Raw genomic sequence first — 27,976 nt, 5'->3', positions numbered from 1 at the left:
CTCTGGTGCGCCGTCTTGTACTATTGTGTGCACCAGTGGGCATTTGCGCCTACGAGTGCCATTAGCCTCGTGGTCGTGTGCCTCTCCAAGACCATTCTGGGGCTTTCGATTTTGTTTGTGACGTTTTGGGACAACCCTAACCTCCAGACACTTACAACCTACTTGGTGCAAAACAAGATCGAGTCGACAAATGCAGCGCTCCTCGTGTATTGCGGGCCGGCCCTCGTCGCGTCGATTGTTGGCATCATGACGGGACCGTTCATTCAGCTGTGCTTTACCCCGCGCATCGTGACTCAAACGTGGCTGCTCACGCTCTTCTCGCTGCTCAACTTTGTGTTGGTCTTTGCCTTGGAGGCGTTTGTCTTTCCAACTTTAAACAAAACGGTCCCTGGACGGTGCGGCTACTCCTCGTCGACCAACTGCCTCCATTTAACCGCAATTCCGCAAACGTACTACCTCTCGGCGGTTGTGGCGGGTGGCGTCGTTGTCGCTGCTGTCGGAACCATCCATCTGCACGCGCGCTGGCTCCCCGAGACGGTGTTCGTGCCGCCAAGCCACTCGGTGCTGCAGTACCTCAACATTCAAAAACTTCGGCAAACCGCGACATCGGGCCGCGGCTGCGTCGCTCGTACTCTTGATGGAGATATCGTCATCGACCATGGTGTCTTGGGGATGAAGAAGATGCTGCGGGTCTCCTCTTCGCACTTGACTCGGATCGACAATGCCAAGTACACACTCCTCTATCGGCTCGTGCCTGCAGGCATGCGTCGTTGGGTCGCACAAATGATGCCAACCATGCTCGTGGTGCGCCTCCGAGCCAATGAGATCACGCGCCACTCCTACTACGAGTCGCTACGGCGCATTGACGACGACAGTAAGGGCGTCTATCAGATGGGATTTACTTCTTCGCGCAATCAGTCCACTGTCACGCACTGATGTCGTTAGTACATAAGCTACTAGATACATTGATATAACAAATATACTGGATGCATACAACCTTTTTTGTCGATGCATTCGAGCGCGGATTGAAAGTTTGTGGGCCCCAAAGAAGTGTCTCTTTTCTTGGCGACCAAGTCATCGCTTCCTGCGTTGGTTGCTCGACGCCGGGCGCATCGTCCATGGTTTGGGTCAGCAACACACGACTGCCAACATAGCCGCCACTTGCTCCTTTGCCCCGAGGCGTCCAATTTAGGCCGCACCAAGCGCACGGTGCCGGTCGTCCTGCACCGCAACTTCCAGTCGCTGAGGCCGCACTCCGTCACCAGCGTCTCTGGATGCCCTCAACAAACTGCGCAACTTTACCGCCGACGGCAACGCCGGAACCCGAATGTGTTGTCATGGGCCTCACTCGCAGCCACAAGCGCTCCGGGCGACGACAGAAGAGGCCAGTGAATGAAGAAAAAGGAGGTTGCTCGTCTAAATATGCAAAGTCGAGGTGCACGCTTCAACCGTAGCGTGTTTATCCGAGTCCATTTGCATACGACAATATGTCTCGTGCGCCCACGAAACCACTTTGACGATGGGAATTGCAAACGCGAGCCGCTTAACAACGATCTCGTACTCGGTGTAGCCACTGTCGTCGCCAAACGAATTGTCGCGGGCGTTGATGCGCGCCATGTAATGGGAACGACCATGATCCTGCGCGGCTTGGGGCCGTCGCGTTCGTCCGAGTAGGACGAAGCCAATGGTAGCAAGATGCTGAGGCCCGTGCCCGCAAAGCAGCCCAGCGTGACGCCGCACAGCGGCCACTGAACCTGCAAACGCATCAGCAACATGGTCCGCGTCGTGTGCAGCAGAGACTCGGCGTTGAGCTCTTGCAAGCTGGCGTTGAACATGGCAGGCGTGTATGTGCCATCGGTGATGAGACTGAGGGACGTCGACTCGGCGATCTGCCACTCCTTGACGCCAAGACCGCTTGCTTTCCACCCCAGACGGCCCGAGCTGTACGGCTTGAGGACCAGTTGCGCCATCGGCCAGTTGGAGACTGAAATGGCTACCTCGAGTTGACTGGAGTCGGGTGCAACCAACTGCAAGCTCCAGCAGCCTGAAATAACTCGGCGGCAACTGCTCCGGTCCGTTCGATGGGTGCAGGAGAAACTCCTCGGGTGACCCACCGCGTGTCTAGTAGGTCGCTCACCTGCCCATGGACCTACACTTTATCTGCGGACCGATGCCATGCTGTCGTCTCCAGCTTTTCTAACGTGTACTACACGGTAGAGCGTTCGTATCTCTCGATCGGCTGCTAAAGTAGAAATTCGTGGTGCTGCATCGGTGATCTCTCGAAAAATTTAGGTAGTCGGGCTATCTCCGGGACTTGAACCCGGTTCTACCTGGTGGTATACCAGTGACTAAACCGCTCGACTTCAAGAACCAAAAACACTACTTGATTGAAAAGATACGTAGTGAGGAATTACTCTATTGTCGAAACAATAGACGACGAGACTACAGCCACAGCCTCGCACACGAGCCCGAGCAGCCTGCACCTCGTCGGCTTCTCCAGCTCCTCGCCCAACACGAGTTCGCTTGTCTAGATCAAGTGTCTCAACCGCGTGCCCACAGAAAAGCTTAACCATTTTATGTAGCGACGTTTTATCTAGCTTGATGAAGAAGCCACTTCAACAGCAATGAGAAGACTACGAGACTACTTTGACGGCGAGTGCAAAGGGCACGACGACGTCCCGCTTGACGACGATCTCGTACTCGGTGTAGCCATTGTCGTCGCCTGCTCCCTGATGGTAGATCTCGCGGTACTGCCACTGGACGCCGTACGAGCTATCGCGGGCGTTGATGCGGGCGAGAAACGAGTCAAAGCGCTCCTTGAGCTGCCGCGTGAGCTTGCGTGCATGCCGCATGAAGAAGCAGATCGCGACCGTCCAGAGCACCATGCCGAGAATCGGGGCGACCATCGGCGCCATCCCATCCATGGGGCTGTAGCCGCTTTCCTCGTCGCTCGCTGATGTGAGCGACAAGGACGACCCGAGCGCGATGCCGGCAAAGCAAAGCACCGTGGCCGCGCACATTGGGTAGTGCACCTGCTTCCGCATGAGCTGGGTGCCATGGATCATGTACGCTTTGGACTCGACGTTGAGCTCTTCCAAACTCGTGTTGAACATGGCGGCGGTGTATACGCCATCGGTGATGAGCGCGAGAGACGTCGACTCGGCCACTTGCCACTCCTTGACGCCCATGCGACTCGTACCGTACGGCTTGAGAACGACTTGCGCCATTGCTGAAGGCAGTGCAGCCACGATAGAGATGTGGTGAAGCTAAGTGGTGCCTGTCTATAGATAGTGCTCGACTTCACAACGCGTCGACAGCGAATAAATCAATTGAAACGAGTAACACCATTTCTCGTTGACTAGGTTCGCTTACGAGGCTGCCTTCGACAAGGGCCCAATATTGTCACTCAATATGTTTAATGGCATTACTAAAATCATATCCCAGTACAAAAAGCTATCTTGGAGTTGACGGGATGGGCTACCTGGTGCTGCCGTCCATGGGCTGACGAAAGCGACTGCGAGGATCGAAGTGGGTGCCAACGGTGCTGTATCCGGCCTTCCGGATAATCCAACGACGCTTGACAAGATCGTGGCATGGCGACGACCATGGCCGAGCCGGCGGCCGCGCCGGGCCGGTACGAGTACCTTCTGCAGCAAGTCGTGCAGCTCAACACGGACTTGCACAAGACGGTGGCCATGAGCCAGTCGCTCAAGGCGGAGCGCGACGGCCTACAAGAGCTCAGCGACAAGGTATTGTAGCTCCAAGGCGCTGCCAGCGCGTCACGCTCGCCGTAGCTCAAGCACGAGCTCGAGCGCGCCGAAGACAAGTGCGACAAGATGCATGCCATCTTGCTCAACGAGACCGAGCACAAGGTCGCGTCCGACCGCAAGCACGAGCAGCTCATGCACAAGTGGAAGCAGCAGCTCGAAGCCAAAGCGCGCGAGTTTGACGCGCTGCAGAAGAGCCTCGCGCCGCCCAAAGACCTCGACCAGCTGCGCATGAAGATCCAAGACGAAGTCGAGCTGCCGCACCGCCAACGGGTACCGCGATTCCTCGCTATTTGGCGCTCATACTGGCGACGCAGGTGCAAAGCCTGCAGATGGACATTGAAAAGTTCCGAGACATGTTCTTCCACGCCCGGCGCGACTACGAGATCCTCAAGACCGAGCACGAGCAGATACTCGTGCAGCATGTATGGCGATGGCGCACGGCGTCGTATGTAGCATCATGGGAGCTAGGGCAGCGAGCTCGAGAGCTTGATGGCGACGCACACCATTCTGACGCAGGATCTCAAGCGCAAGCTCGAGGTTGCCGAAGAGAAAGCTGAGGACATGACCATGGTCGAGCGCGTGCGCAAGTTGGACCAAGAGCGCGAGACCATTTTGCTCGAGAACCAAAAGTTGCGTGTCGAACTCGAAGTACCTCTTTGTACCGGATCTGTTGACTAACCCTACGCACATTAGCACCTCCGCACCGCGAAACAAGACCTCTTTCATTCGTCCGAGGTGCAAGCCACCAAGCTCCACGCGTCGATCGCCGACGCGACGCTTGCACGCACGAACCTCGAGCTCGAGCTCAAGTCGTTGACGCGCCAGGTACAAACCTCGTGCACAGAATCGAACCCACGGTCTCGGTATTAGAACCAACGGCAAACCGACGAGCTTGAGAAATGCGCTGTCCAGCGCGATGAGCTGCAAAAGAAGCTGCGGGACGCTCACGACGACGCCACGCGGGTGCGTGATCAGCTCAAGCAAAAAGACCTTGCCCTGCTGGACAACCAAACGCTCTACAACACAAAGTCCACTCGCCAAATTCCACACCTCAGACATGACAATGGGACATAGGCTCCGCGAGCTCCGGGTCGACGTCGAGCACGAAACGACTCAGTTCAAGGAGAAGGAAACCCAGTACCTCGACAAGATACATCACGTGCAGCAGGCGCTCGACCAGCTCGAGGCCGCGTACGCCAAACGCGAAAAGGAGTGGCAGATCGAGTCGGCGCGGCAGCAACTGGTCATGAGCAATGACCACACGCATTTAGCCGAGTCCTTGAGCCAGCTCGAGGCCAAGGTTAGGCGCCTATTTCATCGAGTTGGTCCGACGAGATGCATAGCTCAGTGAGCGCAACCTCGAGGTCGCCAAGCTGCAGGAGGACCTCGAAACCCGGGGACAAAGGCTCGTACTTGATCTCGAGCAAGAACAACTCAAGTGCCAGCGAGTTCAAGGCGAGAAGGAGTCGCTGCAGCTCAAGTACAACACCAACCAAGAACTGGTATGCACGTCCTGCCACGGGATACGAAACGAAGGACGTGCAGGTGGCCAAACTCAAGGCAGAAACACTCACGTGGCGGGCCCAGCACAAGGAAATGGAGCAAGAGTACCGAGCGCTGCAAGCCAAGCATCGGTAGATCGATGCGAGATATGATCGTTTAGGTTGCTATGTTCTATATAGCGACGCTTTGGAGACCCAACAGGAGCTTCAAAGTATCCTCGAGCAGTACAAAGCCAAGGTACGATACATCATCGGACAAGATGAATGGATAACTTGTGGTGTAGATCGAGTACCTCGAAGACGACGTGAGCCAGCTCACCAAGACGATGCAGAATGAAAAGGAGCACTGCAGCCGCGTCCAGCAGCAACTCCAGCAGCAGCTCGACGAGTCGGTGGCTGCGGCCCTCTCGGCACGCCGAAGTCTGCAGCACGACTTGAAGTCCAACGTCTCCAAGCTCAGCCACGCCCTCCACAAGGCAGAAAAGGTGCATTATGACGTATAGATACATGGGGTCACCCCCTGCAGTAGAAACGAGACGCGTACAAGCAAAAGTGTCTCGAGGTCCACGAGCGCTACAAGGTGGCACTCAAGGAGCGGGACGCGCTGGCGATCGAAGCCCAGCGCCTCAAGGAGGACCACCAGAGCGAGATCCAACACCTTTTGCAGCAGTGGCACCAGACCGAGCACGACAAGACACAGCAGCTCCTCGCGTCAAGTCTCTTCAAGCCGGTTGCTTTCTCAATTTAATGAGTTGCAGGGATATATCGATGCGTAGGACGCCAAACTCGACGCCTTTCTTGCCCAAGTGGACCAATATACACAGGACTTGCCACCCGCGTAAGAAATAGTAAAAGACTATAACTGCAACGCGTATTAGCTCCCCAACTAGACTCATAAAGGGCCATGTCGAGGGATTCGATGGCGAGATTGACATTTGTGTCGGCAGTGGCTTGGAGAACGCGTCAGGGTCTCGTGCGACCTCGTGCTGCCACGTCAGAACGTCTATTTATGACGCAGTGGTCATCACAACGGCTTCTCATGCGCGTGGCCCCGGCGCCGCTTTTCTTGGCGCGCACGGTATCGCTCTTCGGGCCGGCGCTACGCCACTTGTCGCCAGTTCCGAGCTTTGGCGCTGGCTTCGTCCTCGGTCTCTTCTACTTTGTTTTGGCCTCCATCGTGGTGCTTTGCACGTATACGCTCCAAAGCATCGCCAACGTCTGGACGCCATTCGGGCTTCTCTCGCACGAACTCGACTCGCCGGCGTGGAGTGTCCCCGTGCACACGCTTCTGCGGGGTCAGACGACTATGTCGACATTCGATCTACCGCAAAATCAAACGCTCTCGTTCAGTGCGCTCGTGTACGCCCGGTGCGGGTTCAAAGACCGCGTCTGCGCGGACGCTTATATGCCCCTGACCATCGCGGTGTGGAGCATTCTTGGGGCGGCATTCGTCGATTTGTGGTCAACGCCTCGACCACATCTGGTGCGCATTGATCACATCAACAATCTCAGCGGCTGGAACAAGGCGCTCGCGCAGTTCTCTGTGGCAGACGACGCGATTGTTTGCATTCTGCGACGCGCCAACTACACGTACCTCGGGACCAATGCGAGCAGCGTCGACAGCCTCGCCTTTTGCGCCATCCGGCCGCGGGATCCTAACTGGGTGTGTGAAAACAGTGGCCCGATGAACAGTAGCACGAGGCTCTACAGTATGAACCACGGCCATGTGACGTTCTTGGGGCAGGTGGCTCGGTCCGATATTATTCTCAACGCTGGGCACAGCGCGCTGCTAACGGGCGGCAACGACGGACCCGTCCATCTCTCGACCGTGCCGTCGGTCGATGAGTTTCAAGGTGGTGTCCTTCAACACACGGCACCATTCGACCTATTTGCTGTCTCGGACTGCTCGTTGTATGATATGACGTCGCAGCTCGGTTGGCGGCTCACGCTCAGCGGCAACATGACGCTCTTCTGGACCTGCAATTCGCTCATGCTGACGAACGCGGTCATTCTGTGGTGCATGCTCTTCTACTGCAGTCTTCTCCAATGGCTCTATCTCCGGCACAGCGTCATTTGTGTCGCGCCCGTCTACATGTCAAAAAGCGTGCTCGGACTGGCACTTGTCGGTATGACAGTCTATGGCAACGACAACATTCAAGTGGTCACGACCTTTTTGGTTCAAAATGCCATTGCGCCGACGCTCTGGCCGAGGCTTCTCGCGCTCTGTGGTCCGATGCAAGCGGCGTCGGTCGCGGGAATCGTCACGGGCAAATTCGTGCAGCTGTGGTTTACCCCCCGTATCGTGACCCAAACATGGCTTCTTGGCGCATTTAGCGTCCTCAACTGGGCTCTTATCTTTGTACTTGAACGCTTTGTGTTTCCGTATCAACAGGATCCACTGGCAGCGACGTGTACATTGCCCATGTCGACCAACTGCTTCCGCTACAGTCGCATAGCGCACACGTGGTACCTCTCGGCGGTCGTCGCCAGCGGCGTGATTGGACTTGCGATTGGCGTGATCTATCTCGACATGCGAAGTCGTCTCGACGAGGTGCGCGTCCACCCTGACAACTCGCTTCTGACGTACCTCGAGATTGTCGACTTGCGCGCGATCGCTAAGACTTGCCGGGGCTGCGTCACGCGCGACGGACGCCACGTCATTGTCGACTCTGGCATTTTGCTCATGAAAAACATGCTGCGCGTTTCCAATTTGTACATAACGCGCGTCAACAACGTCCCGTACACACTTGCCCACGCGCTGCTTCCACACTGGATCCAGCGCTGGCGCACCAACGATTCGCAAACGATCCGCGTCCTCGAGATGAAGGATGGTCGCATCACGCGCACGTCGTACTACCTGCCGCGCAGTCAGCTGTACAAAGATCAAAGCCCGTGGGCCCCCGGGTGTCGCTGAAATATTATCAAGCGGGGGGGGGGCAGCGAGACGACAAATGCATCGGTCCAGCCACGCCTTTTGACCAGATCCAAGCGTCATACCACGTGCATTTGCATAAGGACGAGCCGCCCGCGTTCCCGTCGGCGTCGTCAAGGCAGCGACGCTAGGTCGAATGGAAATGGTAACACGAAGGTGAGCCGTCCGGGTGCCACGTCACCACAATATCCCATGTGCCTTGCAGAGTCGCCCCTTGGTTTCGGTAATACTGAGATTGCGAATGAAGAAGAAGGAGATTGCTAGTCTCTACGTATGCGAAGTCTTTGTGTAACTATGAAGATAACGCGAAACACGTTCATATATATATATATTGAAATTGCATAGCAATCTGAGTCAGGCAACGCAGTGGGAACACGTACTCGTTAGCAAATATATATATATATATGAACATGTTTTGCGTTATCTTTGTACTTACACAAAGACTTCGCATTCGGAGAGACAGCAATCTCCTTCTTCTTCATTCGCTCGTCAGTCCGTGGCTGCGCAGGCGGCGGCGCGGGGCTCGTGAGCAAATGTAGAATCAATGTCCCTTCTCGTGCTCAAACGCTGTTGCATCGTGCTCGTGAGTCAGTGAAACCTGCCGTCGGCCACTCAGGTAGACGCCCAAGCGCTTGACGGGCCCGAGCTCAATCGTTTGGTACGCTCGCCGCTTCCACGAACGAAAGCAGGACTTGGAGCTGCTCGACACGAGGTGTGGGTCGTTGGACGTGTGCTTCTTGATCGGGCTCATGCTGCGCTTGATGTCTGAGAGTGTATTTGTAGTAAATTTCAAAGTGACAGCACAGCTTCATCGGAGAGAAAGGGACACATTCGGCATCGAATTTCGAGACAAGTTCGAGAACGGCGCCGAGATTTCTAGAACTTTGGTCGGATCGATTGGTTGCCTGTGGCAAACCATCACCGATGACGCGTACACCATCGCCATGCTCGACGTCAGATTGAAGACACAACTCTAGTAATCTAGTAATCCGTAGTTGCCCTTCTAAAAACGTTAGTCGCTGACGACTGGATCGCCGGTTGCACATTTGACGAGAATCGACTGAGACGATTGAAATAACTGAATTCAAAAAGCCTAGCTAGGATAAATCTACTAATCGTGGACGACTACTTGTTTCTAGGGTTGGGGATCGTCGTCACACCGTGATCGTCGTCTACTGCGGACTCCAGCGGTGCAGATGGTTGCGGACGTCGTCGACGCTGCGGATCTCGGTCAAGAACGCCGAGATCGAATCGAGCTCGCGGTCGTCGAGGTCGTCGATAAACGACGAGCACCCGATCGCATTGCGCGGGTGGAAGAGGTAACTCATGGGCGAGTTGTCGATAATGACGCTTTGCGTAATGTCGCGGTCAATCAGCGAGAGGTCCTTGACGTAGCTGCCTTCGTAGTGCACGCAGTGCTCGCGGAAGAGGCGGAAGCGAATGACGTTGTGGATGTCGAGCTGGTCCAAGAGCGGGTCCGCGTACTAGAGACACCGCGTATGATGAGCACGACCCATAGGTCTTCGACCACGTACCTTGCTCAAGCTTGCCGTATACACGACAATCTCGTAGTGTTCTGCGAGCACCCGCATAAACTCGTCGACGCCGGGCCGCTTGAGGACGTAGACCTGGTGCACGTGGCCTTCGATCTCGACAGGAATGATGTAGTCGGGGTTGTGGATCGGCTAGCACAGAGTCGATCATCAATCCATGCCAATCTCTCGACAGAGAAGAGAAACTGGTGGACCTTGAACGAGCTGTGCACGAGCGTCTCGTCCAGGTCGAGCACCAAGCACTTTTTGCCTTCGTCGCCCGGGAACGGCGTCGACATGATCTTGCGCACTTCGATGCTCTGGCGCGTCTCGTGGCTCTTCTCGACCTGGTGCGCCTGCTTCTTGAGCATCTGTGCCTGGAGCTGCTGCTGCTGCTCGGGCAAGCCCAGCGCCGAGCAAATGTTGGCAAACAGCTTCGAGATACCGCCGCTTTGGCCCGCGGCCGTTGGGCGCACCTTGGTGTCGACGTGGTGCGACGACGTGTGCTTGCCGTGGCGGTCGGTCTGGTGCACGAGGCTTGCCAGCGGCGACGGTGGCTCGGCCGCGCGCTGCTGCTTCTTGAAGGCCTCGGTGATCTCGCCGTCCGGGCCATGCGACGTCGTCTTGCGCGAGAAGACGACGGTCTGGAAGGCTACAGAGTTCATGAGCTCGGGATCATCTCCATGGCATGCGTACAGGCAGGCGCCGGCGCCTTGCCGTGGCGCGGGCTGTTGAAGTCGCGGACCGACGGCGCGGTCTGCTGCAGCGTGAGGCTCGAAGGGGCGGCCATGGTCAAGGAGCTAAGCAGAGGACGTCGCGTACTAAAGTGAGGAGCGCTTGGCCAGCTTCAGCTTGGGTCCCCATCTTGCCGCTATTAATACTGCAACGGCCGCGTCGGATTGGCTGAAATCCGCAGCTGTTTCGCACATGATTGGTCCATTTCTGTCAACGGCCCAGTGTCTCAAACAGTGTCTCCAACAGCATTTACATCGCGTTTCGATTGCACTACAAATTCGAGGATGTCTCTTGTGCAGAGTGCGCCGAGAGAAGCCGCAGAATAGTACCTCGGACGTGTTCAACGAAGGGATAGGGGCGGTGGGCTGGAGCGACTTGGAAGAGCGACTCCATGTCGTTTCAGATACACTGATACACTGTTTTCGAACATTGCAGAATTGCTGCATGCCTGATACGCAAAATGTGAAAATTGCTGTTTGCTACACTTGATCTTAGCCAAAAGGCCGAGAAGGTATATTGCAGGCGACGTTGTCCGGGACGCTGCTCCTGCCACGTGGAGAAGACTCCTTTCATTTGACCAAGAAGAAAAGGTCCAACACCCCTTGCGGCGGGGGGTAAATCACAGTAGGACCATCACGACCGGATTTAGACTGGATTACGGAGTTGGGGATTTCGGGGGAGGATGATTTCACATCATTGAAAAAGATATACACTGCCTTCTTCTATCTCGCTTTGCCAAGCAGAACGTGAGGAGATGCTCATGAGGTTATGGCAATGATGTAAAGACATGGGTGTCGGCGACGCACAAGTGGTGCTGCGTGACGTAGCCGGCCATGTCAAAGTTGCTCCGATGCGACGACTCGAGGTAAAAGCTGAACTCGGCGTGGGCCGCATAGCGCCGCTGCTCGAGCAAGAGCGTCACGTAGCGGTGGGTTCCTACGCCATCCAAACTCGTTATTGTCAAGAGAAACGAGTGGACGGGGTGCACCCGTCGGCGGCAGCACCGGGTAGTACGACGTGACAATCGTCGGCGTCTCCTTCGACGCGGCGACGTTGGCCAAGAGGTAGTGCAGGAACGGTGCATGGGATGCATTCGCAGGGCTCGGCGCATCAATGTCGACCATCATGACGTTGAACCAGCCATCGCCGGTGACCGTGTACTCTGGTGCGTCTTCGGCCTACGCGGTCGTGTGAAAACACTCGGGCGGGGATGGCGAGAGAGGCGACACCTGTTGCTTGGGCACGTAAGGCATTTCTGATGCGCGCCCGACGACCACGTTGCCGTATTGAATCGTTAGTGCGCTGCGCGTCTCACAGGGCGGCAACGCCGATGGGGGCGTCCACGGAGGCGCGGTGGCGGGCAGCGGCACGAGGAAGCCACGGACGACAGCAACGGACCCTGCCGCAAGGAGCAGTAGCGTCTGTCGCATGGCACTGCAAATAGGATTCTTGAGCCGACGTCAACGGAACGTCCAACGTTTGGGATCTCGAACATTTCAACTGTCCTTCCGAACGCGCATCTTGGACCAGCACTTTCCGCAGCAGCGACTATGGAGTCTTCAAGAGGTGAGAGACAACCTAGAGAGAGCCGATAAAACAAACAACCTTGAGGTAGAGTCCGAAGCAGTATACTGCGGTCAATCGATGAACAGCTGAATACAGCTAGCCACTCGACATGCAAGTCATCTCACTCGTGCAAGCAAACACGTCACATTCCACACGTGCAAGCACTGGAATGGTACCAAGGTTGTCTCTGGCTGCATCCTGGCAACTGACGTGGCAGCGCGTCGTTGCGTTCCGGTCGGCAACCCTAGCCGCAGTGAGAGCGAGAAGCACACATTCCGTCGCCCAAGCACGAGCGCATCTTCCAGTACTAGCAATCGTACACTGTTGTCATGCACACGATCATATCCTATCTCAGTGTCGACGACTGTACAGGTGTTGACCAGAAAGCGCACTGCCGATGCATCGATGGTGGAGCGAAAACCGTTGCGTGATTTTAGTCATCGCCGAATCTTGCCTTGTTTTCCTTGTCTATTTGGCCGGATTTGCCTAATTAGGACGATTGAATCCGGCCTGCTGGCAGATCGCAAAAACAACTTCGCGACAATGGCTGCGCCCATGCTCCAGTTCCAGCCCTTTACGAGCTCACCGCACGTGTCCTTCTTCCAGAAGCTCGCAGAGCTCAAGCTCAACACGTTCCAGCTCAGCGACGCGCGCCAGGTACGCGCTGCCTCTGCTGCGCTCGCCTCCAGTCTCTCTTGCCAGGACATTTCCGGCTTCTTTGAGCTCTCGCCGCACGCCGACGTGCCCGCCCGCTTCATTGTCGACGACACGGCCTTTGGCTACGATCCGACGCAGTCGCCCGACCGCGCCAAGCGCGAGTGGCGCCTTCCAGGCGTGCTCGTCAACACCAACACGCTCGACGCCTTCAAGACCATCGACAAGGCGGCGCTGCTCGACGACGCGCGGGCCTCGGTACGCCGCTCACCATACTGCTTGCAGCAGCCTAGGAACGACGGCCCTTCCTGCTAGGTCGCGTCGTCGATTGCGGGTGACGCCGAAAAGATGCAGTGCTTTGTGCTGGTGACGTTTGCCGACCTCAAGTCGCACACGTTTTGGTACCGTTTTGCCTTTCCAGCGCTCGTGCCTCCGTCGCCGTACCGCGTCACGTACATAAGACACATTGCTCTCCATTCGCTGGAGCTCAGCGTGACGGCTAGGGCGTGGCAGCCGCTGACGACGTTCGAGGCACCCTTGGCGCATGCGTCGATCATGCAGCAGCTCATCGACCTGCGCCCGTGCACCGAAGCCGATGGCGTCACGCACTCCAACTTCCCAATGCAGTTTGTGCTCGACAAGGAGACTGGTACGGTGGTGTCGCTGGCATCGGCGCCGGCCGCGCCCGACAACCTTTTGTTTGGCATCGTCGATCCGTCCGCACTGCCCCAGCACCCGGGCTGGCCGCTGCGCAACTACCTCGCATGGATCCGCTGCCATTACCCGTCGCTCGTACGTTCGTAGTACCCGCCGATACATCTCCAACATGATGATTCTGCGGCCGTAGACATCAGCGACGATCTTGCTCTTTCGCGATCCACTGCATCACTTGACAACGGCGCCGGCGTCGCTCGTGGCCAAAGCCTCGTTCATCGCAACCGTCACGTGGGCCAACGAAGACGCCGAGATGAACAAGGTTGTCGGCTGGGAGCTCAACGTCCAGGGCAAGCAAGGACCCCGCTGCATGCAACTAGGCAGCCTCATGGACCCGCTCCAGCTGGCCAAGACGTCCGTAGACCTCAACCTCAAGCTCATGCGCTGGCGCCAGCTGCCGTCGCTCGACCTCGACAAGCTCGCGTCGACCAAGTGTCTCCTGCTCGGCGCCGGCACGCTAGGCTGTCACGTCGGCCGCAACCTTCTTTCGTGGGGGTTCCGCCACCTGACCTTCGTCGACAATGGCCTCGTACGCTCTACTTCTCGCTGCAACAACAGACAATATGCTCCAACTAGGTGAGCCACTCGAACCCGGTGCGCCAGCCCTTGTTTGAGTTCAACGACGTGGGCAAGCCCAAGGCCGCGACCGCCGCCAAGGCCCTCGCGCGCATCTTCCCGCTCATTCACGCCGAGGGCCACACGCTCTTGATTCCGATGGCAGGCCACGCCATGAGCAGCCCGTCGGCGCTTGCTGTACGCTCTTCTTCCGTACGACGTCATTCGAATCATGCGGCGCTAGGACAACGAACAAGCGTTCGAGGCGCTGCGTGCGCTCATCGACGCGCACGACGTGGTCTTCCTGGGTACCGACTCGCGCGAGAGCCGGTGGTTGCCCACCGTCATGGCCGCTGCGTCCCAAAAGCTCGTCATCAACGCGGCTTTGGGTACAAATATACGATGTACGGCTTGTCGTCGATGTTAGCGCTATAGGTTTCGACTCGTACTTGGTCATGCGTCATGGTGTGCCGGTACGTTGGCCGTCGCGTCCCCGTGACTGTCAACATGGGTCGCTAGGACGCGGTCGACCTCGGGTGTTACTTTTGCAACGACATTGTGAGCCCCGGTGACTCGCTTGCGGATCGAACCCTCGACCAAATGTGCACAGTGACGCGGCCCGGTGGTGCGGCCATGGCCGGCGCGACGGCCGTTGAGCTCCTCGTGTGTCTCTTGCACCAACCGCTCGGCGCGGCAGCACCTGTCGCGACCGAGGCCAGCGCCGGGGCCCTTGGCGTCGTGCCCCACCAGATCCGCGGTTTCCTCCACTCGTTCTCTCAAGTACGCATCCTATTGTACACAATGGTATCCATGCAGGGCTAGGTGCTCGTGCAAGGCCCGTCTTTTCCCAAGTGCACGGCGTGCAGTCGGCCGGTGCGAGAGGCGTACTCGCGCGATGGCTTTGGCCTCTTTGCGTCCGTCTGTGCGTCCAAGACCTACCTCCAAGGTCGCTCCTCTCGATGACAATGTGTCCATTTTCAAATGCGTTTCGGTATCGTAGATCTCACGGGGCTCTCGGCGCTAATGGCGTCGGCGGACGCCATGACGTTTGCGGACGACGACGTCTCGGACGACGAGTCACTTTTGTAAAACGACCAGTTTGTCGCCAGATTGAAACATTAAAACATTGATACATGCTTCGTTGGTCGGTACCATGTTAGTTTAGAACAAGGCAGTCAAACTGGCTGAGGAGCGCGTTGAGGCGCGCGTTGTTGATCGTGCTCTCGTTCATGTAGGTCGTGTACGCAGCACTGTCGCCATCGTCGAGCCCTACTTGCGTATACCCCCGGACATGGGCAACGCCGTCGCGATCGGCCTCAAAGACCCAAAACGCTGCCACGTGCAGGTCGTTGTCGTAGCTCGGGCTCGCTTCGTCATGCGACACGGTGCGCTGTAAGAAGATGACGCGCTGCTCTTCGTGGATGAGCTTGACGAGGGCCTGCCGCCGGACCGCGCCACCCGCCGCCGTGAGCGACGTCACGAGCACCAAGTCGTTGCCAAAGTTGGTCATCTACCACGTGCGAGAACCGTGAGCGTGACGCGATCGCGTCATCGTCCTGACCTGCCGCGTCAACGACGGTTTGGTGACCATGGACCAAAACGCCATGGCGACTTGGCGGAATGGCGCGCGGAGCCGACCAAACTTGGCCATTTCCAAGTACGCAATATTGTCCCATGTAGGATGGCGACCCTCGTGGTCGGCTAGCACGAGGCTGAAGGGACCGCCAGCCGGCGACGTGGGCAGCTTGCCGTACATGCTTGGTGTGAAGAGACGCTGCTGGTGCTCCATCATGGCCTGGGCGGCGTGGGCTCGCGCCTTCGGGTCGCGCTGGAGGGTATGCAGCATCCACGGCTGGGTCTTGGGGTGGATGGCCATCTAGGCAAGATGAGCGCAAGATGGATACACAACGAGTCGTACCTCGCGCGGCGATGTCGAGGGCAGCCACGACAAGTAGGACACAGCTCTCTCGAGCTGCTCGACGAGCTCGTGCTGGAGCCGCTTCTGGACCTTGAGGGCCGTGTTTGCATCGGCCTTGGCGGTCGCAGCCGCGTCCTGCCACGACATGCCGTTGTTGCAGTCTCGCCCACCCTTGCGCTTTCGGCTCAGCGTGCGCTCGAGGTCGGTCACGTGGTCCTTGAGCTGCTCGAGCTCGAGCTGGCTGCGCTCTTTGCTTCGCCGCTTGCGCAGCCGGTCTTTGCGCAGGCGTTCTTCGCGGGCGCTGATGACAGCGGCGACGTCGACGGTTGGTGTGGCAACGACAATCTCGCAGAGAAGCGCGACTTCTTCGTCCGAGAGCGCGATCGTATCGGTCGCCCGCGCGCCGCCACCGAGTTCCCAGAGGTTCGCCATGCCACGATGTGGGCTGTCGGCCGATCAAGTGCAAAGTCAGATTTTGAAAAGCACTTGGTGTTTGTATCGAGGTGGCAGCGGCCACTCTGATTGGCTCATTGCAACTGCCACACTTGTGCATGGACAGGCGATCGAGCACTGCGACCTGCGGCCCGTACGCCTTACTCGCCACGTCAGCAGCGCGATGGCGGCTTGCCGTTGATTGTACAGCGACCACGAGCGTGCACCCTTCTCAACATGTGAACTCTCGAGGCTAAAGTAGTCGCCGACAACCTTCCGCACCAAGGGCAGTACTAGTACGATCTTATCCATGATACAGTAGTGGAGCGCCTCTGATTCGACGAACGCTGCCCAAGGCGCTGCGTTAAAGAGCTGTCATCGCTATCAAGGGCAAGCGGGGGTCGATGCGACGACTGTAGGACGTGGGTTCGGGGAACGGTGCTGGAAAGGCGATCAACCTGATCCGGCGAATCAGATCTCGGTCGTCTGAGTCCGATTCGCACCGGTCATTGCAGCCAATATTGTCTTGACAGAGCGCGTATAAAAGTACACGACGGATATTAATATAAGTTGACGACAGCTACCACGACTGCAGTCGCACGCGGAAAAGCTTGTAGATAACGACCATGGCGGCGCCCGAGACGACGCCGCCGACAAGGATCGGGACGCTGAAATCGGTGCCGTTGTCACTGAGCACGAGCGCCGTCACGGCAAAGTTGAGCAGCTGACCAAGACACACGGCCGTGTTGATCGCGCCAAAGTACAAACCCAGGCGCGATTTGTCGTCAGTCGTCCCGAGCACCGAAACAACCAGCGGAATGATGAGCGAATAGATGGTCTGCTGCGTCAAAGTCGTCGCAACGACCAGTACCACATCGACCCACACCACATGAATAAGCGCGAGCAGCACCAAGCCGAGCTGCGGCAAAAGCGTGTATAGCAACACGTTGCGTGCGCCAAAGCGCTTGACGAGGTACGGAAGGCAGCCGACAAAGAGCAGGCCGAGGACGTTGAAGAGGTTGTCGGTGAGGCCGCCAGCAAGTGCGACACCGTCGTTGTAGCGGCGCTGGGCAGACGTGCAGTTGGTGCCGCACTTGTCGGCGCCGGCCTTGGTGCCATCGTAGACTTGCAGGCCAAAAAATTGACCTTTGACGCCCGTGTACGAGATGAAGCCGTACTCGGTGAGGACAAAGGCGGCGAAGAAGACGAGGAGTTGCTTTGGGAGCGTCTTGACGCCGTAGACACAGCTGAGGAGGACGTGGTGCGTGGGCGGCGGCAGCTCGTACTTTTCACGCGGCGTCTCTTGCACAAAGCGGCAGACGGGCCCGACCGTGCAGAGCATAAAGACAACGAGCATCGTGAAGAACCACTTGATGTAGCCCGTCGCGGGGCCTTGGGTCCAGATGAACACTGAGACGCAGAGCTGGCCGAGGATCGAGTACATGGTCGCAATCGAGGACGCAATGACTTGGCGGTCGCCGGCGACGTCCGAAATGAGAAGGTACGAGGCGACTTGGACGGCGTTGACGGCAATGTCCATCCAGAGGTAGCAGAAGATCGTGGCGGCCGCGACGAGCGTCTGCTCGTGCTCGCTCGCGTGGTGGCCGGCCGCCACGATGCTTGGAATCATCGACATGAGCAGCCAGCACACAATGGTCGCGAGCGCGCCGAAGAACATGTATGGCCGCCTCTGCCCGTACCGCGACGTGTTGCGATCGCTGTGGGCGCCCACGGCAGGTGCAATGAGAATGCCAGTGACCGGGCCGATGAACTGGATGAGCTGGACTTGCCAGCTCGAGAGGAGGCTCTCGAGGAGCGGCCCGATGCCCGCCCACTGCGCCGCCCATGCCATCTTGGTCGCCATGATGGGTGCGCACACGAGGAACATGAACGGGATCGAGCACCCGCGTCGTCCGCCCGCTGGTGGCGTTAGGCTATCGTGGTACATCGGCAAGTGCGAGGGTGCCAGTGCACACGCCGCTGGCCTTTCTGCTGAACCGTTGTGTGAAACCCATGTGGAAAACGTGTGCAATCGTTGGATTGGCGGACACGAATTTAGAAGGACCAATCAAAAGCCTGTATTTCCGAGGAAGCCAATCACATGGTGGGAGCGGTTGACGCACGCTCCACCCGTGGAACTCCGCCGCCAGTCGCACTGTAGCAAGTACAGTGTACTGAGAAGCTCCGCCGCTGCTGTGTTCTGGGCCTCACCTCGAGCCGGTGGCGCCTAGCCTACTAGCACACGAAGAGCTGTCACGCGCTTCGGCAAATGGCCAACAGCGTATGCAGCCGCGCTGCGACTCTACGTTCAAACCGCCTGCTGCCCCAGCTTGCAGCCCCATGCATTGGCGTGCATTACGGGGGCGTCCGGAAAGGGCAAGTCAAGTGTCGCGGAATGCAAGCGGCGGACTCACCGTCAGCGATGCATACACTGAGTGCGAAGGCATGGCTAGCAAGTTGCGTACTTGTAGTTAGTCGGTGGGAGTAGGTGCCAGACAGGCCAGTTGTCGGAGGAAGTGGCGTGTCGGGTCGTCGTCGCCGCGGTCTCAGTGTCGGTTTTCTTCGATCCAACTCGACAACACGGGATGCGTGAGCAACGTCTATAGCACACGCGGTGTCCCACCAGCTGACGACTAACTAAGAAAACCCCTCTAACTGGCCCCATTGCGGTTCAACATGACGATGCTTTGTGACTTGCGTTGGGGCTGGCGTTGGGGTGCGTCGGTGCAAGAGGGTATTCGTCGGAAACGTAGGTTCATCTGTACGTGTACATTTGCTCGCACAGTGCTGTATTTAGTCGAAAGTTGCTATACTATAGTCGACTCTTAGTCGGTCGATAGTCAGGTGGGATGCTGCTCGATTGTAAAATAGACTTGGTTGTTGTATGCGAAAAATTGGATTCGTTGATTGGCTATAAATCGAGATCTGCGTGCCTACGATTGGCTGCAATGCCTCCCTTGGCCAACCAACTCAAAAACGAAGTTCGAGGCAGCGGCAGCAGCAGCATGGACCAGTACGATGAGCTCTACAAGGGTACGTCGTCGTCGCCGCCGCCGCCATGGCTCATGGCCTGCGCGCAGTTGTCCTCGTAGGCGACCCGGGCGTCGGTAAGACCAACCTCCTCGCCTATTTTACGGCGACGGAAGAGGAGATGGCCGTCGATGTGGCGACGAATGCGTCCAAGATCTTCAGGTTCGCCGCCGGTCGATGAATGGCACACGGCGCTCACAGCCACTTGCAGTAGCTCGGTCCGCAAGCCCACGATTGGCGTCGAGTTTGGCACCAAGATCATTACCCACCCGAACGGCAAGCGCATCAAGGCCCAGATTTGGGACACGGCCGGCCAGGAGCGCTACCGCGCGATCACGAGCTCGTACGACCAATGTCATGCATCTCACATGGCTCATGCATTAGCGTTCGATAGGCACTATCGCCGTGCCGCCGGCGCTCTTGTTGTCTACGATCTTAGCAGTCGCGCGACCTTCGAGAACGCTCAGTCGCATTGGCTCAAGGTTACGAGACCTCTCATCGTCCAGGGACCTCACACGCCTGCTTAGGAGCTGCGCAACTCGGCCGACACCAACAGCACGCTTCTCTCGTGCTTGATGCTTGTCGGCAACAAGATCGATCTCACCGAGGGCGTGAACGGGTCCCCCGTCGTCGCGGCCGAAGAGCACGACGCTGCGGTGGCCGCCGCCAGTGTCAATGGCGTCCGCGCATCGGCCAAGACGGGCGAGAACGTCGTGCAGGCGTTCGAGAACCTCATCATCGAGGTTTACAACCAGGACAAGGCCCGCAACACGCCCGCGCCGGTCGAGACGGCCGCGCCCGTGATCGACCTCACCGCCAAGCCGCCGACCAAGAAGAAGCTGCCGGCGTGCTGTAATTAAGACTCGACGTAAAAACCCTTCATGTTGCTGCACGAAAACAATACGTGTCCACTGTGTGCTTGGTGTAAGATCTTCACTCAACTCGCCCTGACTATCGGGTGGATGAGCCGCAATCGCTGGTCGCAATGGCCGCCGGACGTAGCCAGAGCAGCGTCACCACGCTCGTCGAGTGTCCAGTGCACGTGCAGCCCGCGCCTCTGTCGCCTACGTCAGTGCGCGTGCGTGGCAGATCGAACTGGATTAGGATGAGTTCGCCAGAAGCAACCGGGGATGCCGAAGCGTGCTCGCCTCTCGCTGCCGCCCGTAGTGGCTGAGTGCGAAGGCCAATCGAGCATTGGATACTAGATCGGCACCAGATTCATTCCTAGATCCTGACCAGACGACGACGCTGATGAACGGCAACCTGCTAGCGACGACAGACTGAGATCTGATTACCATCGAAGCAAACCGCGTCGAAGTCCACAGGCCGTAGACGTGCGCATCGTGCATACAATATTCAAATGATTGGTCGCGAGATTAATCCAGCCAATCCCATGGCAGTACATCGAAGTTCGTAGATCGCCGACGCTGCAATCACGCAGCTTGCACGAACTCGCCTGTCTTGCGATTCCTGCTTCATGCTGCGATTCCCTACGCGCTTGACTGGCCATGCCTCGTGCACAAGAGTGGCCTCTGTTTACCTTGCCTGCGTCGCCTGGGGCATTCTGTCGCCAGCGCAAATGGAAAATGGCCGGTCCAGTGGTGTGATTTTAGACTGGCGCCAGCACCCACAGCAAGAGCCATTTCGCAGGTATCAGGGTGGGATCGCAAGGTAGGTCGCCTCTCGGCCATGTCACTCTACCATTCTCATCGGCCTCGGCGATACGACGATCCTCATGGCCTCTCGGCTACTGCTGCTGCTCGCAGCCTCGGCCATGGCGCTCAACAGCACCTGCCCTTTCCAGCGTCCTGACACGGCCTTTGACGGAGCCGACGTCGCAACGACCGTGCAAGCCACCGCGGCCGAATGCTGGGCGGACTGCGTTGCCACGCCCAACTGCCGCCACTACGTCTGGCTGGGTGACGTCTGCCACCTCAAGCACACGCGTGGCAACGTGAGCCACACCGCTGGCGCCATGGCGGGCAGCATGTACGCACCGTTCTGCACGGTGCCAGTCGTCGACATCGACTACGTTGGGTATGACGTGGCCAACACGACGCGGGCGACGTCGGCAGAGTGCTGCAGCGACTGCGACGCGACTGCTGGCTGCGCGCTGTACGTGTGGCATGCCAACACGTCGACGTGTGTCCTCAAGAGCCAACGCGGTCGGCAGGTCGTCGCTCGTGGCGCCATCGCCTCGCGTCTTCTGGCAGAGCCGACGTCATCCGCGTGCCCCACGATCGTCGACGACGTCGACTATGATACGCTTCAGATTGGCTTCGCACAGCCGCGACTGGCGACCGAGTGCTGTGCCGACTGCCTCGCGATGGCCGGATGCAGCCACTGGGTCTTTGCGAACGACACGTGCTCGTTCCGCAACGGGACAGGCGCCGAACGCGCGTCGCCAGGCTTCCTCGTCGGCTTTCTCAATACCTCGTCCACCATCGTGAACGAGTCGGTCAGTGACACGCCGATCCCGACGTTCCCCACACTCCCACCCAAAACGACGACACCGATCCCGACGTTCCCGACCTTTCCGCCCAAGACGACGACGCCGATCCCGACCTTCCCGACCTTTCCACCAAAGACGAGCCGACCACCGACGGCTCCGACGACGACACCGGCCACCGGCGCTCCCACGTCTCAAACGCCTGCACCGACGACGGCACCAACAACAGCACCGCCGACACCGACGACAGCACCGCCGACACCGACGACAGCACCGCCGACACCGACGACAACACCGTCGCCACCAGCAACAACGTCACCAGTCCCGACAACAACGATGACACCGCCTACAACGCCACCGACCACAACGGCACCGCTTACAACGACACCGTTGACAATGACGCCGATGCCGACACCCAACACAACTGCGCCGACGCCGGCGATGTCGCCACCATCATGCACGTCACCGCGCGTCCGCATCTCGTGGCAAGCCATGTCGAACGAAGCCCGGCTCGTGTACGTCAACGCGATCGCGGCGGCCATGGACGCTGGGCACTACGCGTCATTTGTCACGACCTTTGCGCGTCACCACAAGGCTGCATTCGGGTCGTCGACGTCGTTGCTATGGCGCCGGCACCTCTTATTGGCTTTTGAAACCATGCTCCGGAGTCTCAAGCCCGCTTTCGCTTGCGTGACCGTCCCGTATTGGGATTATGCGACCGAAGCCAACGCGTGGGTAGCCGCGCAGTGTCGGAGCGTTGACGACTGCGCCGAGATCACGCGGGCGCTTGGCGGTGTCCGCGACGGGGTGTTCGGTCGCAACGTCTTTGGCATCGACCGCCCGGACCTCCGCTGCGTCGACGGCTTTCCGCTCAACCACCTCTGTGACGGTGACGCGTGCTGCGTCCCCCGGGTCGACTGGCGCACGTCCAATTACATTGCCGAGGTGTCGCCACCGCTACTAAAACACTTTCTCTTTCGGCGCAGCACGGAGAACATGACGCTGGCGCTTGAGACGGCGCTCGTACCAGCCGTCCACGCATGGCTGGGCGGGGCCATCGCCAACCAGACGCTCACGGTGGTCGATCCGCTCGTCTGGTCGCATTTCGCAACGATCGATGCGCTATTCACGGTCCATTACAAGTGCGTCGTCGAGCCGCTCGATGGCAACTCGGCGTACCTCGCCTACCTGCGCCGCGACGCCGTCGACATTCAGCGACCGACGGACGCCAACGCTACGACGTGGTTTGGTAGCGTGCCCGCCGAGTTTGTGCAGCTCGTCGATACGACCCGACTCGGCTATACGTACGACCTCTCGGGCCCGCTCGGGACGCTCTACCACAAGTGCGAGAAGACCAACATGCCGTCGAAAGCCAACCGGGATGTTGTCGCGGCCCGGTTCGCCAACGCGACGGCCCGCAGTGACCCGATCATGCCGACGCTGCAAGTCGCCAATGGTCTTGTGGCCGACTACCAAGAGCAGCTGTACGCGCTTGGGCTGCTTCAGGGACTCGCGCCAGCCGTCATTGACGTTGAGATTCAAAAGGTATTTGTTGTTGCCATGGTCCAGTGCCGAAAGGCGACGATGCTGTCGTTCCCGCCGGCCTTTGCCACCGACTGGCAGCTGCGCGCACCTGCGTACGCCTCGACCCTCTACGAAAACGTACGCAGTGGCGTCGACCCGATCCTGCTCCGCCACCACGACGCCATCACCGCCCACTTCCTCTCGTGCTAGCGTGCCAGCGAATAATTGATGTTGTTGTATACTTGTACGACGGGCGGCATTTCATTGGATAAAATGATACCCAATGGCATCGCAGCGTGCAGCGCGAGAACCAAGGGATGGCCGACGAGGCCATGGCGCAGGCCAAGGCCGCGCGGATCACGGCCTTCTACGAGCAGTACAACCCCGAAAACCTCAAGAACATGTAAGCGCTGGATGTAATGTACTTGAGGAGGAGGCTAGAGCTCTGCTAGTCCCGAGATCCTACGCGTCTTTGCAGGCCGCGAAGATGTGCTCTGCGCCAAGCTCTTGAAAAAGTACGGCCGCCAGCCCGACCTGCAGAGCCTCGTACGCACCTCGACCAGCTTTATGCTACCTGCATCCGTTCCTTTAGGCCATCTCGGTGCCCGAGCCCCAGTACGCCTACGTGCCCGGCTACCAGCTCTTTGTCGCACCTCCGTCAACGCCCGGCGACCACCGCTCGGCCGCATTTGACGCTGCAGTTGCGCTGCGCGAGCACGAGCGTCTACCGCACACGCAGCCCGTGCACCCGCTCGACAATCTCAACAAGTGCCGGGCGCTGGTACGACTCGCGATTCTATCTGCTACGAGACTCAAATGACCAGTAGCTACCGCCGACGGACCCGCACCACAATGCTAGCGTGGGCCAAACCAAGCCCAAACCAGCGACGCCTGCTGTCGCCAAAGGTACGGCACTCTTGTCGTGACGCGCGATGACAGAGAGTCTTCCTAGTGGCCCCGGCGCGCCCGGCCCTGCTCGAGACCATTGGAGGTACAGTTCATTCGTGGGGATCAGGGTTAAACCGCGTGCAGATCAGTTTGAAGCGGGTCCGCTGAGCGTACTTCGCGCGTGCTTGAAGGCCAAAGCCAAGGTGTGTGTCGTCATTCGCCGAGTCAATAGCATCCGGGGCACGTGCACCGGGTTCCTCAAAGGCTTTGACAAGCACATGAACGTCGTCCTGATCGACGTGACCGAGCGGTACGTGCCTCGTGCCCCGGAGCATACGACGTCACCACCGAGCATGGCCCAATGGCACCGAACAGACGGCGTCCAAAAGCGCTTTCTACGGCAGCTGCTCGTCCGCGGTGACAACATTGTGCTCGTCTACCCCACCAAGCCGCTGCCACCGAGTAGCAGTACCTGATCGACTAAATCATAAGTAGATACTCTCTTGCATTGGGCTATCCACTATTATTTGCGATTGGATTCGTGCTATATATTCAATGAACTATCCAATCAAACGATTCATCTATCTACAAAGATGCGCCAGCCCTTAATGTCCAAGCTGTTGGCACAACCTTGCATTAACTTCAATGCACAACAGCACGAGCTACGAGCAGCCGCGTCCAGCCATCGCGGGCCCCCTTGTGTTGCAGTGAGAAGCATCTCACTGACGACATACGTCGGTTCAGCTCGTGGCCGTTCGCGAGGTCGTTGAGCGGCATCCAACGCAAGTCGAGCGATGTCCACGGACCGCTCTTTTGCGCCAGGTTCTTGACCGTCACGAGCTGCTGCATGCCAAGCGCGTTTTGAACCAACATGATTTCCGAGGTGCCGGGTTGCCACTGCAACTGAAAATGGCGCTCCCAGTAGCGGATCTTCTCTGGAAGTGACGTGCTCATGCGCACACTAGCCAAGGACGCGCTAAGCGCAAGGTGACCTCCACGTAGACCGCCGCATTCGCTGCGTACATTTGCTTGCAGCGTGCTTGTCGTGACAGCGTATGGGCGACTTCAAACGTCGCGGCAAAGTCGACGTAGCACTGGTGAACGTTCATACGCATCGACCACGACGCGCTGGGCGTGCGGAGCTGGGTACGGCGTCGGTCAAGACGGCGCAGCGGGCGTACGTCGGAAGCAGTGTAAAGGCGGTCGTCGTCGTTGTTGTGGCGAGGACGGTGTTGAGGAGGTCGATGAGAAAAGCCTCGTGGCCCGTCCCGTGGAAGCCGGCCCACCACCGGTCGTTGACTTGGGGTACAGCAGCAAGACGTATGATAGACGCTGCAGGCGAGCGACGTGAGAAGGTAGCAGAGACCGAAGACGGCTTCGACAGAGTGCCGACTTGGAAAGCGTGGGTGGGCGACCGGCAGCCGCGAGGAGGGTGGTCCCTCGGCTCGGAGGCGTCGGTCCGACCGCCCTGCTCGACGCCATGGAGTTATTGAAATGACAGTTGTCAACGCCAGTTGTCGATGCACAAGTCGTCCAACGGCCGACGAGCGGTGTTGGCTGGTTCAGCTTTGCTGGATGGTGTCACATCGTCGTTAGGTGCCGTATCCAGCTCTACTGCAAGAGTATGCCAAAGAAAAATGATTTATCCGTGGTATAGTCTATCGACACAAATGAACTAGGCTTCGTGCGTCGCTTGTGCCTCGAGGGCCATTTGCTTCCAGTTGACGGTGAAGAGCCAGTAGATGCCGTACGCCGCGCAGACGATGTAGCCAACCGACGCACCGAGCCAGAGGCCCTCGATACCAAAATTCCGAGTGCTCGCAAGGTACCACCCGAGGGGCACACCGAGCAGGAGGATGAAGAGGCAGTTGAGAATGGCGCCCGTGTGCGGCTTGGCGCTGCCACGAAAGACGCCGAGGAGGACCATCCAAATGCCAAAGACGACCTGGAACGGTGCATTCACGAGCATGAGGTGCGCCGCAAGCCTAGTTTCTCATGACTAAAAGATGACAATATTCAACATACGCAAGCGTGTCGGCGTCACTCGTGTAGGCCTGTGGGTAGACGAACCGGACGCTGGCCATGACGACCGAGGTCAAAAGCGCCCAGGACGCCGACAAGCCGACGGTCTGAAACGCAGCGACTTGGGCGCGGTGCGGGTCATTGGCTCCCAACGCATTGCCCACCCGCACGGTGCTACAGGCGTGATTGAGTATAGTGTAGATTTCGTCCATAAAATAGTGGACAATAGTGTACATCGTACCTCGCCACACCGAGACCCATGTACACCATGAAAAACACTTGGCGAAAGCCGAGGAAAATGTTGTTGGAGCCGATCGCGAGGTTCGAGTGGGGCAGCCATCCTACAGGACAGTGGTCCAGCGCGAGCATTTGCTGCGAGTCGACGCACCCGCGAGCACCGAGGTGAGCGCGACGCCAGCAAACTCCGAGACAAACATGATCCAGCCAAACAAGCTACGCATTTGATGAGGCATGGACCACCTCAATACGAAGAGAAGGGCGACCTCAACGAGAGGAACGGAGGCAGCTGCGCCAGGGCCTCCGAGAGCTGCCAGCCGCGCCACGCCAAGTGATCTTGTTGGTACACCTACCGTTGGTATGAGCACGACCCGACATTGCTTTGGACTACATACAAAGTAGGACGTCACGCCGCAGTACGTCGCGGACGCGAGCGAGAAGGCGACCGCGCTGCCCTTGTAGCCCTAACCCCAGTGATACGGTGAGCTTGGCCAAACTCGATTGGTAGCAAGACCAAGGACGTGTGGAACATGAGGCCATATGCAGCGACCGCGTTGACAATGTTGCCAGCGATGCCGGCAAGTACCGCAGGGTACACGACGTTCTGGCTCTGGAGGATGCGCTTGTTGATTTCGTAGCCAAAGACAAACGGGACGCCAAACATCATGTAGTAGAGGAGGTCGGCGGTGACGGCCGCAGTCTCGGCCGGTTGGCCAAGCAGAAGAAAGATGGGTTCCGCAAAGAGGCAGAGGAGCGCCATGGGGATGCAGAGGACCGCGCTGCAGAGGACGGCAGTCTGCAGCAAGACGAGGATGTCGCTGACTGCGTGGCGGCCGTACGCTTGGGCACACATCGCGTCGAGCGCGGTGCAGACGCCGATCGCGAAGCTGTAGAGCAAAAGCACGTAGAAGAGATATGCTAGCCCGTTTGAGGCGAGGAGCAGCTGGACGGTATCGCTCTCGGACGTGAGGTGGCCCGTGTACATGGCGTTGACGCTGTTGGCGACATACTCGCAGATGGCCGTGAGCACAAGTGGGCCCGAGAGCAGCAGCACGTGACGGAACTCATCGCGCGCGACGTCGCTCTGCGCGTACTTGGTCAGCAGCGGCGCGTCCTCTCGCGAAGCCATTGCTGTTCCGATTTTGACACGCGTAGTGGCACGGTTGCCGCCAGAAAGGCCGCCACTTGTTGAAGTCGCACCAAAAACGTGTTTAAACATACTTTAACCGACGTGAAACCAAAATATCGAAGCCCTAAATTCGAACCTGCCGGAGCAAGCCCTTGCCGGCGCTCGTGACGCGTCGGCGGCGGGGTCAAGAGCATGGACAGCGCGAGCCACGGTGCTGCAGCTCTCTCGTGCCGGGGGTAGATGGCGCGGTCGTCGGCACAGCGTCGATGAAATCGCAGACCGGTTGCTACAAGTGTACTGCATGCGTGACACGAACGTTCGAGTGGCCGTGGCCACCGGTAGGGTCCAACGCTGCTTATGCAAATCAGATGAACGAGATGAGGGATA

The 27,976-nt window shown here is 58.4% G+C and overlaps 15 protein-coding genes across 15 annotated transcripts in view; 7 read left to right on the top strand and 8 right to left on the bottom strand.

Annotated features, from left to right (window-relative positions):
* The window catches only part of SDRG_16413 (hypothetical protein), a gene marked incomplete at its 5' end in the record, with an annotated part of 1,933 nt that extends 925 nt beyond the window's left edge, over nucleotides 1-1,008 (top strand). The window contains one exon of the mRNA XM_008622622.1: nucleotides 66-1,008. Coding sequence (XP_008620844.1) covers nucleotides 66-936 — 871 coding nt within the window. The 3' untranslated portion in view covers nucleotides 937-1,008. The remainder of the gene's footprint in view (nucleotides 1-65) is intronic.
* Nucleotides 1,009-1,188: 180 nt separating this feature from the next.
* SDRG_16412 (hypothetical protein) lies at nucleotides 1,189-1,970 on the bottom strand (the record flags this gene model as incomplete). Its single annotated transcript, XM_008622621.1, has 2 exons — nucleotides 1,189-1,221; nucleotides 1,632-1,970. The coding sequence occupies 2 exons, from the start codon at nucleotides 1,968-1,970 to the stop codon at nucleotides 1,189-1,191; spliced, it is 372 nt and encodes a 123-aa protein (XP_008620843.1).
* Nucleotides 1,971-2,539: 569 nt separating this feature from the next.
* SDRG_16411 (hypothetical protein) lies at nucleotides 2,540-3,304 on the bottom strand. Its single transcript, XM_008622620.1, has one exon. The coding sequence runs from the start codon at nucleotides 3,225-3,227 to the stop codon at nucleotides 2,634-2,636; it is 594 nt and encodes a 197-aa protein (XP_008620842.1). The 5' UTR covers nucleotides 3,228-3,304; the 3' UTR covers nucleotides 2,540-2,633.
* Nucleotides 3,305-3,574: 270 nt separating this feature from the next.
* SDRG_16410 (hypothetical protein) lies at nucleotides 3,575-6,158 on the top strand. Its single transcript, XM_008622619.1, has 13 exons — nucleotides 3,575-3,749; nucleotides 3,795-4,040; nucleotides 4,085-4,192; nucleotides 4,239-4,418; nucleotides 4,464-4,595; nucleotides 4,641-4,798; nucleotides 4,845-5,070; nucleotides 5,114-5,272; nucleotides 5,316-5,404; nucleotides 5,453-5,510; nucleotides 5,557-5,757; nucleotides 5,802-6,002; nucleotides 6,049-6,158. Exons 1-13 carry the CDS (start codon nucleotides 3,594-3,596, stop codon nucleotides 6,112-6,114), a joined length of 1,980 nt encoding a protein of 659 aa, XP_008620841.1. The 5' UTR covers nucleotides 3,575-3,593; the 3' UTR covers nucleotides 6,115-6,158.
* A 138-nt stretch (nucleotides 6,159-6,296) lies between these two features.
* Nucleotides 6,297-8,281, top strand: SDRG_16409 (hypothetical protein). Its single transcript, XM_008622618.1, has one exon. It carries the CDS (start codon nucleotides 6,312-6,314, stop codon nucleotides 8,184-8,186), a length of 1,875 nt encoding a protein of 624 aa, XP_008620840.1. The 5' UTR covers nucleotides 6,297-6,311; the 3' UTR covers nucleotides 8,187-8,281.
* Nucleotides 8,282-9,265: 984 nt separating this feature from the next.
* On the bottom strand, nucleotides 9,266-10,597 carry SDRG_16408 (protein phosphatase). Its single transcript, XM_008622617.1, has 4 exons — nucleotides 10,433-10,597; nucleotides 9,952-10,388; nucleotides 9,740-9,889; nucleotides 9,266-9,688 (listed from the first exon to the last, which is right to left on the bottom strand). Exons 1-4 carry the CDS (start codon nucleotides 10,524-10,526, stop codon nucleotides 9,377-9,379), a joined length of 993 nt encoding a protein of 330 aa, XP_008620839.1. The 5' UTR covers nucleotides 10,527-10,597; the 3' UTR covers nucleotides 9,266-9,376.
* A 499-nt stretch (nucleotides 10,598-11,096) lies between these two features.
* SDRG_16407 (hypothetical protein) lies at nucleotides 11,097-11,948 on the bottom strand. Its single transcript, XM_008622616.1, has 3 exons — nucleotides 11,701-11,948; nucleotides 11,460-11,649; nucleotides 11,097-11,407 (listed from the first exon to the last, which is right to left on the bottom strand). The coding sequence occupies exons 1-3, from the start codon at nucleotides 11,899-11,901 to the stop codon at nucleotides 11,238-11,240; spliced, it is 561 nt and encodes a 186-aa protein (XP_008620838.1). The 5' UTR covers nucleotides 11,902-11,948; the 3' UTR covers nucleotides 11,097-11,237.
* A 565-nt stretch (nucleotides 11,949-12,513) lies between these two features.
* Nucleotides 12,514-15,114, top strand: SDRG_16406 (E1-like protein-activating enzyme G). The gene is made up of 11 exons (XM_008622615.1): nucleotides 12,514-12,694; nucleotides 12,740-12,949; nucleotides 13,007-13,143; nucleotides 13,195-13,483; nucleotides 13,539-13,934; nucleotides 13,982-14,158; nucleotides 14,205-14,349; nucleotides 14,396-14,433; nucleotides 14,480-14,740; nucleotides 14,783-14,906; nucleotides 14,961-15,114. Exons 1-11 carry the CDS (start codon nucleotides 12,581-12,583, stop codon nucleotides 15,047-15,049), a joined length of 1,980 nt encoding a protein of 659 aa, XP_008620837.1. The 5' UTR covers nucleotides 12,514-12,580; the 3' UTR covers nucleotides 15,050-15,114.
* SDRG_16405 (hypothetical protein) lies at nucleotides 15,053-16,350 on the bottom strand. The gene is made up of 3 exons (XM_008622614.1): nucleotides 15,879-16,350; nucleotides 15,522-15,836; nucleotides 15,053-15,470 (listed from the first exon to the last, which is right to left on the bottom strand). The coding sequence occupies exons 1-3, from the start codon at nucleotides 16,308-16,310 to the stop codon at nucleotides 15,117-15,119; spliced, it is 1,101 nt and encodes a 366-aa protein (XP_008620836.1). The 5' UTR covers nucleotides 16,311-16,350; the 3' UTR covers nucleotides 15,053-15,116.
* Nucleotides 16,351-16,838: 488 nt separating this feature from the next.
* SDRG_16404 (hypothetical protein) lies at nucleotides 16,839-18,302 on the bottom strand. Its single transcript, XM_008622613.1, has one exon. The coding sequence runs from the start codon at nucleotides 18,256-18,258 to the stop codon at nucleotides 16,891-16,893; it is 1,368 nt and encodes a 455-aa protein (XP_008620835.1). The 5' UTR covers nucleotides 18,259-18,302; the 3' UTR covers nucleotides 16,839-16,890.
* A 1,013-nt stretch (nucleotides 18,303-19,315) lies between these two features.
* Nucleotides 19,316-20,256, top strand: SDRG_16403 (rab family, other; the record flags this gene model as incomplete). Its single annotated transcript, XM_008622612.1, has 5 exons — nucleotides 19,316-19,343; nucleotides 19,391-19,502; nucleotides 19,555-19,683; nucleotides 19,735-19,822; nucleotides 19,868-20,256. 5 exons carry the CDS (start codon nucleotides 19,316-19,318, stop codon nucleotides 20,198-20,200), a joined length of 690 nt encoding a protein of 229 aa, XP_008620834.1. The 3' UTR covers nucleotides 20,201-20,256.
* A 742-nt stretch (nucleotides 20,257-20,998) lies between these two features.
* Nucleotides 20,999-23,560, top strand: SDRG_16402 (hypothetical protein). Its single transcript, XM_008622611.1, has one exon. It carries the CDS (start codon nucleotides 21,076-21,078, stop codon nucleotides 23,521-23,523), a length of 2,448 nt encoding a protein of 815 aa, XP_008620833.1. The 5' UTR covers nucleotides 20,999-21,075; the 3' UTR covers nucleotides 23,524-23,560.
* Nucleotides 23,561-23,598: 38 nt separating this feature from the next.
* On the top strand, nucleotides 23,599-24,721 carry SDRG_16401 (hypothetical protein). Its single transcript, XM_008622610.1, has 6 exons — nucleotides 23,599-23,716; nucleotides 23,766-23,859; nucleotides 23,906-24,094; nucleotides 24,141-24,219; nucleotides 24,266-24,304; nucleotides 24,346-24,721. The coding sequence occupies exons 1-6, from the start codon at nucleotides 23,631-23,633 to the stop codon at nucleotides 24,675-24,677; spliced, it is 819 nt and encodes a 272-aa protein (XP_008620832.1). The 5' UTR covers nucleotides 23,599-23,630; the 3' UTR covers nucleotides 24,678-24,721.
* Nucleotides 24,722-24,843: 122 nt separating this feature from the next.
* SDRG_16400 (hypothetical protein) lies at nucleotides 24,844-25,683 on the bottom strand (the record flags this gene model as incomplete). The annotated part of the gene is made up of 4 exons (XM_008622609.1): nucleotides 24,844-25,177; nucleotides 25,225-25,295; nucleotides 25,352-25,533; nucleotides 25,584-25,683. The coding sequence occupies 4 exons, from the start codon at nucleotides 25,681-25,683 to the stop codon at nucleotides 24,844-24,846; spliced, it is 687 nt and encodes a 228-aa protein (XP_008620831.1).
* A 141-nt stretch (nucleotides 25,684-25,824) lies between these two features.
* Nucleotides 25,825-27,814, bottom strand: SDRG_16399 (hypothetical protein). Its single transcript, XM_008622608.1, has 7 exons — nucleotides 26,975-27,814; nucleotides 26,856-26,924; nucleotides 26,727-26,809; nucleotides 26,612-26,676; nucleotides 26,465-26,564; nucleotides 26,227-26,397; nucleotides 25,825-26,186 (listed from the first exon to the last, which is right to left on the bottom strand). The coding sequence occupies exons 1-7, from the start codon at nucleotides 27,677-27,679 to the stop codon at nucleotides 25,877-25,879; spliced, it is 1,503 nt and encodes a 500-aa protein (XP_008620830.1). The 5' UTR covers nucleotides 27,680-27,814; the 3' UTR covers nucleotides 25,825-25,876.
* Nucleotides 27,815-27,976: the final 162 nt, after the last annotated feature.

The sequence above is a fragment of the Saprolegnia diclina genome (genome assembly GCF_000281045.1).
Source record: "Saprolegnia diclina VS20 unplaced genomic scaffold supercont1.126, whole genome shotgun sequence".
NCBI lineage: Eukaryota > Oomycota > Saprolegniomycetes > Saprolegniales > Saprolegniaceae > Saprolegnia > Saprolegnia diclina.
Note: the sequence above shows the minus strand (reverse complement) of the source record. Positions and strands in the feature narration are given on the sequence as shown.

What these genes read in the sequence shown, in the direction of transcription:
- SDRG_16411 (XM_008622620.1), bottom strand. Translation starts at nt 3,227, where the DNA reads ATGGCGCAAGTCGTTCTCAAGCCGTACGGTACGAGTCGCATGGGCGTC.
- SDRG_16410 (XM_008622619.1), top strand. Translation starts at nt 3,594, where the DNA reads ATGGCGACGACCATGGCCGAGCCGGCGGCCGCGCCGGGCCGGTACGAG. An exon ending in AGCTGCCGCACCGCCAACGG is followed by an intron (nt 4,041 to 4,084) that starts GTACCGCGATTC and finishes CTGGCGACGCAG; the next exon opens with GTGCAAAGCCTGCAGATGGA. An exon ending in AGCAGATACTCGTGCAGCAT is followed by an intron (nt 4,193 to 4,238) that starts GTATGGCGATGG and finishes CATGGGAGCTAG; the next exon opens with GGCAGCGAGCTCGAGAGCTT.
- SDRG_16409 (XM_008622618.1), top strand. Translation starts at nt 6,312, where the DNA reads ATGCGCGTGGCCCCGGCGCCGCTTTTCTTGGCGCGCACGGTATCGCTC.
- SDRG_16408 (XM_008622617.1), bottom strand. Translation starts at nt 10,526, where the DNA reads ATGGCCGCCCCTTCGAGCCTCACGCTGCAGCAGACCGCGCCGTCGGTC. An exon ending in TCGTGCACAGCTCGTTCAAG is followed by an intron (nt 9,890 to 9,951) that starts GTCCACCAGTTT and finishes ACTCTGTGCTAG; the next exon opens with CCGATCCACAACCCCGACTA. An exon ending in ATACGGCAAGCTTGAGCAAG is followed by an intron (nt 9,689 to 9,739) that starts GTACGTGGTCGA and finishes CGGTGTCTCTAG; the next exon opens with TACGCGGACCCGCTCTTGGA.
- SDRG_16407 (XM_008622616.1), bottom strand. Translation starts at nt 11,901, where the DNA reads ATGCGACAGACGCTACTGCTCCTTGCGGCAGGGTCCGTTGCTGTCGTC. An exon ending in CTTACGTGCCCAAGCAACAG is followed by an intron (nt 11,650 to 11,700) that starts GTGTCGCCTCTC and finishes ACGACCGCGTAG; the next exon opens with GCCGAAGACGCACCAGAGTA. An exon ending in CCCGGTGCTGCCGCCGACGG is followed by an intron (nt 11,408 to 11,459) that starts GTGCACCCCGTC and finishes TGGATGGCGTAG; the next exon opens with GAACCCACCGCTACGTGACG.
- SDRG_16406 (XM_008622615.1), top strand. Translation starts at nt 12,581, where the DNA reads ATGGCTGCGCCCATGCTCCAGTTCCAGCCCTTTACGAGCTCACCGCAC. An exon ending in CCGTCGCCGTACCGCGTCAC is followed by an intron (nt 13,144 to 13,194) that starts GTACATAAGACA and finishes CGTGACGGCTAG; the next exon opens with GGCGTGGCAGCCGCTGACGA. An exon ending in TCCTCCACTCGTTCTCTCAA is followed by an intron (nt 14,741 to 14,782) that starts GTACGCATCCTA and finishes ATGCAGGGCTAG; the next exon opens with GTGCTCGTGCAAGGCCCGTC.
- SDRG_16405 (XM_008622614.1), bottom strand. Translation starts at nt 16,310, where the DNA reads ATGGCGAACCTCTGGGAACTCGGTGGCGGCGCGCGGGCGACCGATACG. An exon ending in CCTCGACATCGCCGCGCGAG is followed by an intron (nt 15,837 to 15,878) that starts GTACGACTCGTT and finishes CATCTTGCCTAG; the next exon opens with ATGGCCATCCACCCCAAGAC. An exon ending in AACCGTCGTTGACGCGGCAG is followed by an intron (nt 15,471 to 15,521) that starts GTCAGGACGATG and finishes CGCACGTGGTAG; the next exon opens with ATGACCAACTTTGGCAACGA.
- SDRG_16404 (XM_008622613.1), bottom strand. Translation starts at nt 18,258, where the DNA reads ATGTACCACGATAGCCTAACGCCACCAGCGGGCGGACGACGCGGGTGC.
- SDRG_16402 (XM_008622611.1), top strand. Translation starts at nt 21,076, where the DNA reads ATGGCCTCTCGGCTACTGCTGCTGCTCGCAGCCTCGGCCATGGCGCTC.
- SDRG_16401 (XM_008622610.1), top strand. Translation starts at nt 23,631, where the DNA reads ATGGCCGACGAGGCCATGGCGCAGGCCAAGGCCGCGCGGATCACGGCC. An exon ending in TCAACAAGTGCCGGGCGCTG is followed by an intron (nt 24,095 to 24,140) that starts GTACGACTCGCG and finishes AATGACCAGTAG; the next exon opens with CTACCGCCGACGGACCCGCA. An exon ending in CCTGCTCGAGACCATTGGAG is followed by an intron (nt 24,305 to 24,345) that starts GTACAGTTCATT and finishes AACCGCGTGCAG; the next exon opens with ATCAGTTTGAAGCGGGTCCG.
- SDRG_16399 (XM_008622608.1), bottom strand. Translation starts at nt 27,679, where the DNA reads ATGTTTAAACACGTTTTTGGTGCGACTTCAACAAGTGGCGGCCTTTCT. An exon ending in TCATGTTCCACACGTCCTTG is followed by an intron (nt 26,925 to 26,974) that starts GTCTTGCTACCA and finishes CACTGGGGTTAG; the next exon opens with GGCTACAAGGGCAGCGCGGT. An exon ending in AGTGACGCCGACACGCTTGC is followed by an intron (nt 26,187 to 26,226) that starts GTATGTTGAATA and finishes ATGAGAAACTAG; the next exon opens with GCTTGCGGCGCACCTCATGC.